Below are 13,311 nucleotides of genomic sequence, written 5' to 3'. Positions count from 1 at the left end.
TATTGATTTTTTTAATTATTATTATTATTTATATTTTTTCCTTTTTTTTTAATTTTTTTTTTTGGCTTCTTTTTAATGCACCCTCAGAAAGGAAAAACATCCATAAATCCGCTTTGCCTGCAATGACTGGATGGCTCAGGGTGTGTTCTCCTGAACCTTTTGTGTATCCTTCACTGATTTAGTCAACACTATCACTTGATAGTGATCAAGAAGATCTTTCCATCCTTTTTTTTTTTTCCTGCCAGGCTAAAAGAGGGATGATCATGCCAACCTGAAAGGTAGGAAAGAGCTGGAATTCGCAGTGTGTCTGCCCCTTGTTGCAAGGAGCTGGGCTTATTGCAAAACTAGTTTCGGCAGTGGCCAGAGCTGTAGCTGTAATGGAAGGGGGGTGTTGTAATCACCTTCCCTTCCAAAATGCAGAGGTGAATGTTGCAGCTCCCTGCTCTGGAGCTCTGAAGCCTCTTGTGATCCCATTTTCCTCTTGTGATCCCATTTTCCTCTTGTGATCCCATTTTCCTCTTGTGATCCCATTTTCCTCTTGTGATCCCAGTTTCCTCTTGTGATCCCATTTTCCTCTCCTGTGGAGGTCGGTCCGAGGTTGGACTCGATGATCTCGGAGGTCTTTTCCAGCCTAAGCGGTTCTGTGTCTTTGTTTGCTGCAGTCAGATGGGGAGAAGGACGTCCCCTGAGCCAAAACATCTCGGGATGTTGTTTTTAAGGCTGAAATTCTTGTCCCCCTCTGCTGGTGGGAGGTTGTACGGCCTGAAGGCCCCATCAGTTGGAGAAAACCCCCTCTGAGGTGACCCTCCCCATCTCTGGGGGGGTGTGAGGCTTTGGAGTAATTTGGTGGGAGATGGAGAGGGTTAATCCCACCACTCAGGGAGAGTCTGCAGTGCTGAGCCCACGGACAGGGGGTTCAAAGCCTGTCCTCTCTGGTGTCCTCCTGGTTTTCCCAGTTTGTGGCACCTTGAATGGGACTCATGGTCTGAGCCTTGTTCCTGGAGTCTTAATGCTTGGGAGAAACTTGAGCTGAAGTTTCCTTGACTCTTTCCTTAGATAAAAAGTGTTCTGAGAGTTCTGTAGGACTTCTCTGCCTCCTGTGCATAGACACTGCTCACACAGCTTTCAGGAATGAACCTAAAAGCCTCTAAAATCTGCCCTCCCCCCTGTCCCAGTCAGCATTACCAAAGGATTTCAGCAAGTACAAAGTGATGTAACAGGTTATTATTATTATTTTTTAACAAATTTGTATTTTTAAATGGAGGAGCGATGCTAGAAATTAACATGGAGACTGAGGAATAAGCCAGAAACAAGGATTTGCTGCTGGTCCTTGGGCAAATTCATCTCTTAAGAAATTGAGATTTTTTTTTTTCCTTGTAGACAAGAACCTTTCCTGAACATTCAGGCAGCTCAAAATGACCACTGGACAAAGGGCTGACTCCTGTGCAGTTTTCCATTTCTTTTTCCACAGATTGTTGTAACTAAGGAAGCAGATTTTTATTTTTTTTCCCCTTAAAACTTCTTGGTTGTTTTTTTGGGTTTTTTTTTGGGTAGAAGCAAAGCAAATGCATTTGGTGCCTGGAGTGCTGCATTTTCAAGACTGAAAGATTACTGTGCTTTTTTTTGAGGTCTTTCACTTTGTGACCTTTCCTTTCCCATCCCCTTGTGCTGTTCCCTGCAGAACAAAATGAGAGGTTCTCCAAGGCCAGCCCTGCCAGGGGGGGTGTGAGTCCTGATCTGTGGAGGGGAATTGCTTCTTGTCTCCCTTAGAACTCCACAAAATGCCTTAAACCTTGCACTTGGCTGCTTCCTAAAGTGTTTCAATGGATGTGTTTTAATTGAGCAAACTGCCCTTGGCTCGGCAGAGCAGGAGGACTCTGGCCATGGGATGAGGTGGGGAATGACCCTGCCAGTCCTGACCCTTAAATTTCCCCGAAAGGAGCCTCTTTTAGACCCCTTCCAGCCTAATTCTGCAGCGGCTTTGCTCTTTTTTTCAGATTAAAACCGAAGACCTCAGCGACTCCCTGCAATCTGCCATCCCCCCTAGGTCAGGACACCTCGTGCAGGGCTCCTCAATGATGCCTGGAAGCCAAATTGCAGGGGTGAGTGAGTGACTGGGCTGCTCCAGGGATCCACCACGAGACCTTTGCCAGACCCCCTTGGACACTGGCACTTCCCCTTTGGATCTGTGTGGCTAAAATTCAGCTTCCCCCTCAGCCTTCCTTCTCTGCAGGTGGATTCTAAAGCAGGCTGGACACATCCTTGGATGGGATTTCCTCTGAGGGTTTGCTAAGCAGGCAAACCACCCCATGGTCAGGAAATCCCTTGAATTGGAAATAACTGGAGGCTGAGACAACACCAAGGGGAAGTGTCAGATATGTTTGCTCTGCTCTTCCTCATTCATGAGTGTCTGGTTAATGCCATTGTTGCAGATAACGTTCTAGGATAGATTAACTCTTAATCTCAACCAGTAGCCTTGAATGTGTTGCCTCAAATTGATTTACACCACAGAAGAAATTAATTCCTCTAGAGGAATTTTTTTTTTTTCCTAGGGTAAAAAATTGGAGTTTAGCACTTAACCCTTGTTAAATTCTAGGAGGAGCTGGATGCCAGAAGGCCACACAGATGCTCAGCAATCTCTTCCCTCATTCTTTCACGGGGTATTCAGATCCATTATACAATTTAGGGACTCTTCATTTCCCCCCAAAATTCAAAACACTGCTGTGGAAAGCAAGCCCTGGGTGTTGGTGAGATGGGACAGTCTGCTGCAATTTGCTGTGTAATTTTAGGGAGTTCGCTCCCTGAAAATGCATTATCTGGAAGAAGCTGAAATCCAGGAGGTTTCACTGCTCCTTCTAACAACCAGGGCTTGATTGCCTCAAAAATGTCATTTCCAAGAGTGAATTTTTTTAGGTAAAAAAGCAGACAGTTCTCCGTGGGGGTGTCTGTGTGTGTGCACAGAATTCCTCCTGTACAGCTGGAACCTTCAGATCCTGCAGCACCTCTGGATCTGTGGCTCTCAAATTACCCAAATCCAGTGGGTTGGCAGTTCAAAGAAAAGTGTGAAGGGGGTCAGGGAGAGGAGATGTTTCCCCAGTTTTACTGTTCCCTTTGCTTTTTTCCCCTAGGATATGAGCTCCCTCCACACCCTGCAGCAGCTGGTGTTGCTTCCCGGGCACATGCAGTCAGTTCCCCAATTCCTTCTGTCCCAGTCTCAGGCAGGACAACAAGGTAAGAGCCATAAAAGCCCAAATGGGCATCGTTATAAGCAGATAAATATCTAGGAAAAACCTCTCTTCCCAAGGGGCGTTGCTTTTAACCAGCCCGCTGGGTTTTCCCAGCCTGTTCCCCCGCGTGGTACCCGATGCTTCCCACCCATCCCGGGCTGTTCCCACGCCGGGGATGATCCCGGATCCATGTGGAAGGGTCCAGGCCTGGAGATGCTCGTGGCACCCGCGCCTTGTGCGCTCCAAGAGTGCCACCTTGGGGCCAGGCTGAATTCCCACCGGGAACTCAGCAAGGAGCTGCTCCCTGGGGAGCAACCCCAGCCCGCCTGGGCTCCCTCCCGCTCTTCGGTTCTCCCAGAAAACCGAGCAGGGGTTGAGCTGATCTCGGGAAGGACCTTGGAGGGAGGGAAATCCCGGGAAGGAGCTGCGGGGCAGCGCTGGCAGGAGAATGAGCAGGTCTGACCCCGCCAGGAGCAACCTGGGGAGGAGAGAGGGAGCTCTGGAGCTGCCGTGGGGCAGGAGAGATCCCACTGCTGCTGGAACACGGCTCCGGGAAAGGACTGAGGGCTGGACCCAGCTCTGGAGAAAGTCCCCGTGGTCCTGGTTTTACCCCTGATATCTTTTATGGCGTTTCTCCAGGGATGCAGATGTGCCAGGGAGGATCTTTGCTGCTGCTTGTGGGCTTTGATCCATCACCCCACAGACACAAAGTGATTTAGGTCCTTGGCTTGTATTTTTGATTTAGTCCAGCGCAGAGCTCGCTCTGTCTGAACCGAAATTCAGAATGAAACCCTTAAATCTCTGCAGCTCAAATCCACTGGTACATACCCTGGGTGTAGGCAAATGGGAATTTTATTTCTTATTGGCAGCACATAAACTCTCTGCCAAGTGATGCTGAGTGATGTATAAAGGAACTATTTGATGTGTATTTACAAATAATCCTGAATATAGTTTGTTTGAAATAGGGTCAGGACAATCTGTTGCTTGCTGCCTGCTTTTATTTGGGTATAATAAATATATTATACTTCAAAGCAGAACTTGCTGCCTCTTATAGATTAGAATTTCTTCTGTTCAGTGACTTTTTTGGCAGCTTTAACCCCCCACAGACGGCCACTTGTTTGGCTGTGACTCCTTCCAGTTCCAGACTTGCTCAAGACTGGATTTTTTTGGCCAGGAGCTGGATTTTTGTGCAGGAGCACTTGCATTTGCATAAGTGATTGCCAGGTTTTAATGATCCTTTGCTGTGTCCGTGCACAGCCACTGGGGAGTGAAAAGGGAAGGCACAGCTTGGTTTTGTGGAATTAGTTCTTTGGTACAGACACGGGGGGAGTTTTTTTCCTGCTGAAGAGATGCACAAAATATTCCTGAAGTTGTCCCTGGAGCCATCAGGGGAACACCCTCAGTGTTTCCTGAGTTCTGACTGATGGACACCTCAATCCATGGATTTTATGGCCAAAGGGGCTCAGCCTTTCCAAGGATTTCAGTGCAGGTTTCCTGTTTTAAAGCCGGTTTTAAGCCAGAGAAATTCCCGGCTGTGGTTCCTCGTGCCCTGACGTGATTCCCTGTGCAGCCCCGTGAGCTCTGTGCTCTGAAGGTGGGAATGAGCAGCCAGGGAGATGCTGGGAATGCTGTCAGTCAAAATATTGCTGCTGAAGTCTTCATCTTGTGCAAAGAGCCTCAATCTCCTCAGCTGTCAGACCGGTGATTCCTGAATCCAGCCCATAATTTTCATTTGAGCTCCAGCTCAGCTTTCACCGAGGTGTTCAATCATGATTTTAAAGACTCCAAATGACAGAGCATCTGCCATGTCCCTAGGCAAGCCATTCCTGTGATTAATTACCTGCTCTGTTAAAAATGTGCACCTCATTACCAGCCTGCATTTGAAATTCAAAGTTGTGCCAGCGTTGGGGAAGGCTCATTGAAACCCCAACCCAAATAAATAAAGGGGACAGTGCACATCAGAGCTAAATTAGACAAGAAAAGGCAGAAAAAGAGAAAGGGGGAGAGATTGATTCTGGAGATTATCTGTTTTCCTATTTATTAACAGAAGTCCATAAATTTCTCTGGATTTCCCTGTAATTGTCAGTTAAAATCAATTAAATATATTGAGTCTTTCAAGAGAGGTGATAAATCCTCACTACATTCCATAGGTTTCACTCACAATGGACTTGATCCAAACTAAATTTCTAGGGAACTACACAACTTAGTCCTGTAGGACATTCCCTGTAAGAGATATGGGCTTGTACTTGGCAGTTTGTCAGCTAAACAATTACACAGGCTCCATAAATACTAGTTTTTGTTGGGTTTATAGATTTCCCTTCCTTTTTCCCTTTCATCATTTTCGTGCCAGTTCATATATTCCGAAAGAAATTCAATTTATATGAAATACAGTAGGGTAGAAAAGAAAGGGTCAGAGGGCTTCAAAATGACACTTGAAAATGAAATGTGTAATAGAAAGCAGAGTGGGAGGGCTCATGAGATTAACTGTGGGATCAGGGTTTTTTTTTTTTAGCAAGATCAAGTGGCTGAAAGTTGGGAGTCAGAAGAGCTTATGTTGGAAATAAAGATGTACATTTTTCTAACATATCTACAATGATTAAGCACTGGGAGAGATCCCCATGAAGGATGGAGTGACTTCTCTGCTGCTTGGCACCTAAAATCAAAGTCAGAGTTCTATAAAAAGCTCTGGTTCAGCCTTAGGGTAATGAGCTCCACACAGGGATCAGTAGATGAGATATTTTACTTATATAATTATTGTAATAATCCCTTTCAGGCTAAAAGAGCCACGAGAAGAACCTTTTCTTTCTCCTAATCCAGCTCAGAGCCAGAACACTTTGGTAATGGCTGAAATTCCTGTATTTTGAGCAAGAACTAATTAATGGAGCTGAACACCCAGAGCTCCACGAGCCTTTCCTGGGCAGGGATGTTGAGCTGAGGAAGGAGCTGCTCTGACCAGACGTGTCTCCTTTTTCTCTCCTCAGCTTTGCAGCCAAACCTCCTCTCCTTCCCTCAGCAGCAGGGCAGCCTCCTCCTCTCCCAGCCAGGACCCAGCCTGGCATCACAGGTAACCCCCACCCACAGGGTGCTGCTCCATGGAGTGAAAATTGGAGGGTTTTCCTGTCGTTGTGCCTCTGGACATCCCTTTTTTGGGGGGTTGTTTTTGCAGGCTGTGGGTCGTTCTGGGCTCCCTGGCTCCTCGGTTGAACCCCACCTGGATGTCCCCCAGCATTTGCAAGTGGCAAAGCACCTGACCCCCTCGGGGGCATCAGAGGAGCCAAGTGACCTGGAGGAGCTGGAAAAGTTTGCCAAGACCTTCAAACAGAGGCGGATCAAGCTGGGGTTCACACAGGTGAACCCTCCCGGGTGGGGTGGCTGCTGGTGGGGACAGCTTGGGCTGGGGGGGTGGTGGTGGTGGAAGGGCTGGGTTAGACACAGTTTGGCTCATTTTGCAGCGTTCCCCTTCCAAACACACCAAGAGACAAACCCTTCCTCAAACTTTTATTACCCCCTGATCTGCACCTCCCCCAATACGTGGGGCGTGGGGCAGATCCCTGTGGGGAAATGAAGCTGTTTTCTCAGGAAAGGTGGGTCATGGAAACAAGGCTGAGCCCGGAGGGGGTGTGACAGCAGGGACCTGCCAGGGGCTTTCCCGAGCTCATGGTGTGATCTGGGTCTTCCCTGGCAGGGGGATGTTGGACTGGCCATGGGGAAGCTCTACGGCAACGACTTCAGCCAGACCACCATCTCCCGCTTCGAGGCCCTCAACCTCAGCTTCAAGAACATGTGCAAGCTCAAACCCTTGCTGGAGAAGTGGCTGAGTGATGCAGGTGGGTGACATGAGGGGCAGAAACGCCACCAGGGTGAGAGGATTCATCCAGGGACCTCTGGGAAAAGGTTAATGGGTTCAACCCTGTGTAAACTGGAAAGAATGGGAAGGAACTCGAGGTGCTCAGAGATCAGCCCATGAGCTGGGATTAGAAAAGGGAGATGTCACTGAGAGGGGAATCCCCAGTGGCAGCAGAACTGGGCTGGTGTCCTCTGCAGACTGATCTTGGCTGGTTTATCCAAGTGGTTTAGCCAACATCTTTAACTGTGTGAAATTAAACCACTGGAAAATCCCCATCAGGGCAGGCTGGAAATCAGGCTGCACAAAGGAAAAGCAGTGTGTGGATTAAAACATTAGCACTCCTCTTTCTTCCCTGACTTGGACAAGCTCGTTGATGGATTTGGGGCCCTTGGAGCAATTTTGATCCTCATCAGAGGAAGGATCTACACTGCAGGAAAACTTTATGAGCTTTAGGAGGTGCCTCAGTGCACAGAAAGGATCTAGGGAGGAAAATAACTCATCATCTCCTTGAATATCTCTTTTTTTTTCTCTCCCTTTTTCCCTAGAATCTGCTCCTTTGGATTCTTCCATGAGCACCCCCAATTCCTACCCCTCAGTGAACGAGATGTTTGGGCGGAAAAGGAAGAAGAGAACCAGCATCGAGACCAACATTCGCTCCACGCTGGAGAAGAGATTCCAAGATGTGAGGGTGAAATCTTCCTGTGTGCTGTGAACTCTCGCTGAGTTCGGTGTTTTCTAGGTTGTGGTATCACCCAATCCTCTTAAAAAAAAAAAAATAAATAAGACATCTCTTTTGGTTTGTTGTGAAAGCAGGTTAGAAAATGCCCAAAGGGGTTAACAGGGAAAGTGTTAAAACCAAAGAAATTCCCTGTTATCTCCTTGGGAAATGTTGTTTTAAGGGAATTACAATTTTATCACCACGTTTTCCCCACTGTCACCCACTGAGCCAAAGCTGATCTCCTGCACCCACCTCTTCTCTTTCTGAGCTGCAGGTTTGTGTCACAGGAGCTCAGGGGCCACGATGCCCCATTAGGCAGCTGTTGGAAGACCACGGTTGCTCCAAATATTGCTGCTGAAACCATCCAGAAGTGGAGCCTTCTGCTTTTTCAGCATCAAGAATTTCAAGGAAAAAATCACTGCAGAAAGCAAACAGAGCTTTAATCAGCAGGACTAAATTGTGCATTGAAAATTTCTCATCAAAACTGTTTCTGATCAGCCCTTGTGGTTTGTTTTTTTTTTTTTTTTTTTTTTGGCTTCTCCCTCATATCAAAATTTGCTCGGCCACCCTCAGATCATTTTGGCACCTCATTTTCAGCTGGTAGAAGGCATCCTTTGAAATGGGAACGGTGCCTTGGCACCTCTGAGCCGGGGGTTTTTTGACCCTCAAGTCTCCAGCTCGGATCAAACCCCCGCAGAGCTAAAACTGCTGTCCAAACACACCAGGAAATAAACGAGCTGCTGTTATTTCCCTTTGTAAAGGAGGCCTGGAGCAGGGAAGGGAAGCAGTGGCTTTTCTGAGGGGGTGCAGGCGGGTGCACAACCTGAGAGGTGGCTGACAAGACCACCAGGCTCCAGGTGCCCCCCAGCAAGGGTTTAGGGGCTGTTTGAAGAGTGTGGGGCTTTGTGCAGTAGCAGGGACAGGTGACTCATCCCACACTGATTCCTTGAGACTTGCTGTGGAATCTGGTTCACAGAACATGATCTCTCACTCAAATATTTACCCTTTTGTCTTAGGAGCAGGTTTTGTCCCCTCCCCAGTTCGCAGCCAACCCCACCCTTGCCCTGCCAGCACCAGACACTGATGCTTTAGGGTGCAGCTCTCTGGGGCTTGCTTTAACCTCCTGCCTCTCTCAGCAGAACCCCAAGCCCAGTTCAGAGGAGATATCCTTGATAGCAGAGCAGCTCTCCATGGAAAAGGAGGTGGTTCGGGTCTGGTTCTGCAACCGGCGCCAGAAGGAGAAGCGGATCAGCTGCCCGATGCCATCCCCCATCAAATCACCCATCTACAACTCCAGACTGGTGAGACACTGGGGATTAGGGACTTCTGTGGGGTGTGGGCAGGCAGAAGGGTCTGCAGGAAAAGGACATTTCCTTGTATTCCCTGATCCCACAGCCCAGTGGGAAGCTGCACCTGCAGCAGTGTCCTGGGACAGCCATGGACTGGGCGTGTAATCAACATCCCAACTCGAGTGGAATCTCAGTCAGAACATTTATTTTTTTATTATATTATTGAAAACAGTAGAAAGAAAATGCAAGTTTCCCAGAAGGAACAGTTTAGTCTAATTGTAGGATCATTTATTTAAATAGGAATGCTGTCCCAAAGCTTTCCTCCATGACACCGGTAAGGAAAACCTTTCCAAAGTTAATGGAGGAGATATCAGCATTCCAGAATTTGGGAATTACATCCACTCCTGTCAATTTAGTTGTTAACTCTGAAGCATGATGGTAACTGTTTATACATCAGTCTGTTGTTTTACATCTGTGCAGGAACACGGAATACACTTAATTAGTGCTGATTGTCCTTCTCTCGTGTGGTACATTCACATTCTGGCAAGTGTATTTGCACTGCCAGGGAGGTTGGGGAAAAGACAAGGAAAATGTCGTGAGAGCTGTTGAAAGCTGTGTCCTTGTAATCCACTGCCAGTGGATAACGAGCTGCTGTTGCGTTTCTGCTGGTTAATTTAGTGGTTGCTTGGTTGCTTTGACATTTAAAGGTGGCAGGAACCTCCCTACAGCGCTGTGAGTGGGAGGGAGAGTCTGTATTCACCAGCCACACTTTTATCTTGAAATCTTCTGGGCTTTGGAATTGTCCCTCGGAAGGCAGGAAAACATCCCAGGGAGTTTGGCCACTTGTTGCACAACACATTTGGGCTGAGCTCACACGCACAAAGCGCTGCTTGCAAGCCGTGGATTCTCAAAGCTGCAGCCTGGGTGAATAATCTCCCTGTTTCCCTGTGATGAGCCCTTTGCTCGTCAGCCACCCTGAGCTGCCTCCAGTGTCAAACTGAACAACAAATGCCCCAGGCCTGCTGGGATTGCAGCTCCTAAATTCCTGTCACCTGAGAATTCCCACCCATCCACAGCTCCCTCAAGGACACGGGATTATTTGTGCCCAGGACCAGAGGGAGCTGGGAAGTGTCAGACAGAACATCCAAAGGGCAGTGGCTCCTGCAATGGGATCTTGGGACTTCCAGACAATTTGGCTTGCTTTGGATCATTTCAGGCTTTTCCAATGCTGGTTCATGAGTTCAGATGGATGTAGAGGGTGCCAGCGATGTGTAAAACTAATTCTGGTTTCTTTTTGTGGCCCTGGGTATGGGAATGGTGCTTCTGCACCAGAGTGGGAATAGAAATATCTGTGATGTCAGTGATAAGTGTGCCTAGGAGCCAGCACACTCCAAAGGGAATGTGAAAGGAGTGGCATTATGGGATTTATACACTCAGTGCCAAACACTGTTTGCTTCTGTCTCTCCCCAGGTCTCTACCTCAGGGTCCTTGGGGCCCCTCTCTGTCAATCCAGTGCACAGCACCATGCCTGGGACTGGTAAGCCTTGGGAATCCTGTCCCACTCCGCCTTCCTTCCCTCCTCCCTCTGCCCTTGCTCCCTGACTCCTTGATTTCTGGGTCACATTTGCAGGACACTCTTCGTAAGACCCTTGGGTTTGGCCAGGGAAAGTGTCCCCATAACTGGTGTGCCCAGGACAAGAACAGCTGAGGCTTTCTCTTGGCTGGGATAAAGACATTCCCAGGGTAATCCTGGGCAAATTTTAGTGGGGTGCTTAGGTTTGGGAGCCAGACACACATAGGAGCCAAGCAAGGGGAGTGCCTGGGGGTGGGTCAGAGTGTCAGATCTCCTTTGAGAAGTGAGAAATAGGAATAGGAGGAAGAATAGGAGTAGGAATAGGAATAAGAGTAGAAATAGGAATAGAAATAAGAGTAGAAATAGGAATAGGAATAGAAACAGGAATAGGAATAGAAACCAAGGGCCCCAGGGAGCAGTCCTGGGGTCCCCCACTTTCCCCATGGCTGGGGCACAGCCCCTGCAGGGCAGGCAGGGAATGAGAGGGACAACAGGATGAGGACAGGATATGGTGGGAATGTCTGGGCTTGGGCTGTCCTGGGCAGGAGGAGGAGAGCCCAGTCTTATTGTGCTTTCTCACACACAGTAACATCATCGTGTTCCCCAGGGAACTCCAGCAGGCCCTCGTCCCCTGGCAGTGCCCTCCATGCCAGCAGCCCCGGCACAGCCCAGAGCAACTCCAAAGCTGCCATGAACTCTTCTGGTTTCAACTCTTCAGGGTAAGGCAGAGGGGGCCTCAAGGCTCACCAGGGCACTGGGAGGCTGGGGAGGGAAGCAGTGGGATCTCAGGGAGGAACATGCAAGCCCTTGGAGACTCCAGCAGCTGGTGGCACGTCCTGATGTGAAGCTTCACCTCTAACCTGGAGCGTCTTGGCAGCCACAAAATAAGAAAGATATAAAGCTGTTTGGGAGTGTCCAAAGGAGGCTGTGAAGATGGTGAAGGGTCTGGAGGGGTCATATGAGGAGTGGCTGAGGGCACTTGGCTTGTTCAGCCTGGAAAAGAGGAGACTGAGGGCAGAGCTCAGGGGGCTGCAGCTCCTGCCAAGGGGCAGCTCTGATCTCTGCTCTGGGTGAGCAGGGACAGAACCCAGGGAACAGCTGGAGTTGTGTCAGGGGAGGTTTAAGTTGGATCTCAGCAAAAGGTTCTTCCCCCAGAGGGTGTTTGGGCACTGCCCAGGCTCCCCAGGGCAGTGGGCACAGCCCCAAGGCTGCCAGAGCTCCAGGAGGGTTTGGACAACGCTCTCAGGGACAGGGGGGATTGTTGGGGTGTCCTTAGCAGGGCCAGGAGTTGGACTGGATGATCCTTGAGGGTCCCTGCCAACAGGCTATTCCATGATTGCTGGGGTATGGCTCTTTTTCTGCTTGAAAACAAATAACAAATCAAGTTCTGCCTGGAAAGCTGTGCTGGATTAAAAAAAGGGGAAAAAATAAATCAAACTGAATAGATAAACTGGCCAGGAGGACTGTCCTAACCTAACCCTTTGCATGGAGGAAGCAGAGAAAGGCTTAATTTGCTGTTTCTGCTTGGACAACCCCCTCCACAGCCAATTTTCTCTCCTGCAGTGCCACCCAGAGAGCTGTGCTGTGAGTGACTCTTTCACAGTGGCAGAACAGAGATTTTTTTTTTATTTTTTTCCCTCTGTCCTGCCTTTTGATGCTGCAAAAGCCTCGAGCCAGACACGGGCTCAGAGCCCTCCTGGTTAATTCACTGAGGATGCCTGGGCTGCTCAGGGCTCTCTGCACTTGTAGCTTCTGCCCCATCACATCTGGGATGGTGTGTGAGGAAGGAAAGGGAGCAGGGGGTGGGATTTGAGTCATGGCTCACCCTGTGCCATGGATCAGCCCTCCTTTTCCACGGGGCAGGTCCAACAGCCAGATAGCACGTGGAATCATGAAGGTCTTACCTAGGAAGTCAGGGGGTTGCTGTAGGAGCATCTGCCAAGGGAAGGAAGGTCAGGAATGGAGTGATAATGATTTTTATTTTGAGGGGGAAGCGTCACCAACTGCAGCTCTTGTTCCCTGTGTTGCAAACAGATCCTGGTACCGATGGAACCAACCTACCTACCTCCACTGAGAGCCCCCCTTCCACCGCGTGTCAACGGAGCTCCGGCTCCGAGCCATGGACCAGCTCCTCTAGGAATAATTCCTGGGGCAACATCCGGCCTTCCAGTGCCTTCCAAGTGCTGCCACGCGAAGGCCTTGTCCGAGGGAACCCTTGGAGCAGCGGAGCTCTCCAGGGACTCAAACTGCAGCCGATTTCCCCCGAGGATTCCCAGCCCCACGAACGTTCCCTCCGCGCCCGAGCCCCTGCTTAGCCCTGCCCGCATGTCACACGCTGCCCTCTGCTTGCAAAGCCTCTGCACCCTGGCTGGGACTGCCTGGCGGGCTCTAACCTGGAAGGATTTCTTGTGTCAGGACTCTCCTTTCTTCCCCCTAAACCCTCCCCCGGGGAGGGGCTCTCCTGCTGTTGCTGTCACGCACACACCCCACGAACCCCAAACTGAGCCGAGGGGACCCACTTCATTTCACCACAGCCCCGTGTCCACACGTCAGCCTTGATTTTCCATGGATTTCCAAGGCCAACTCTGCTTTATCCACTTCCAAACTTGCTTTGCTTTGAGCCATTCTGCTCTTTCCAAAGGTGCTTTTTTTTTTTT

General features: G+C 49.3%; 1 protein-coding gene across 1 annotated transcript in view; it reads left to right on the top strand.

Moving 5' to 3' along the window:
- Positions 1-13,214, top strand: part of POU2F3 (POU class 2 homeobox 3) — a 40,881-nt gene extending 27,667 nt beyond the window's left edge. The window contains exons 5-14 of the mRNA XM_008926906.3: positions 1,998-2,102; positions 3,129-3,231; positions 6,209-6,291; positions 6,394-6,576; positions 6,913-7,054; positions 7,620-7,756; positions 8,932-9,093; positions 10,552-10,618; positions 11,241-11,373; positions 12,689-13,214. Coding sequence (XP_008925154.2) covers positions 1,998-2,102; positions 3,129-3,231; positions 6,209-6,291; positions 6,394-6,576; positions 6,913-7,054; positions 7,620-7,756; positions 8,932-9,093; positions 10,552-10,618; positions 11,241-11,373; positions 12,689-12,728 — 1,155 coding nt within the window. The 3' untranslated portion in view covers positions 12,729-13,214. The remainder of the gene's footprint in view (positions 1-1,997; positions 2,103-3,128; positions 3,232-6,208; positions 6,292-6,393; positions 6,577-6,912; positions 7,055-7,619; positions 7,757-8,931; positions 9,094-10,551; positions 10,619-11,240; positions 11,374-12,688) is intronic.
- Positions 13,215-13,311: the final 97 nt, after the last annotated feature.

This window comes from Manacus vitellinus, unplaced genomic scaffold (assembly GCF_001715985.3).
Source record: "Manacus vitellinus isolate BGI_N305 unplaced genomic scaffold, ASM171598v3 scaffold_41_pilon, whole genome shotgun sequence".
In the NCBI taxonomy this organism is placed as follows: Eukaryota; Metazoa; Chordata; class Aves; order Passeriformes; family Pipridae; genus Manacus; species Manacus vitellinus.
The sequence above is the reverse complement of the archived record's forward strand: the minus strand, read 5'-3'. Positions and strand labels throughout refer to the sequence as shown.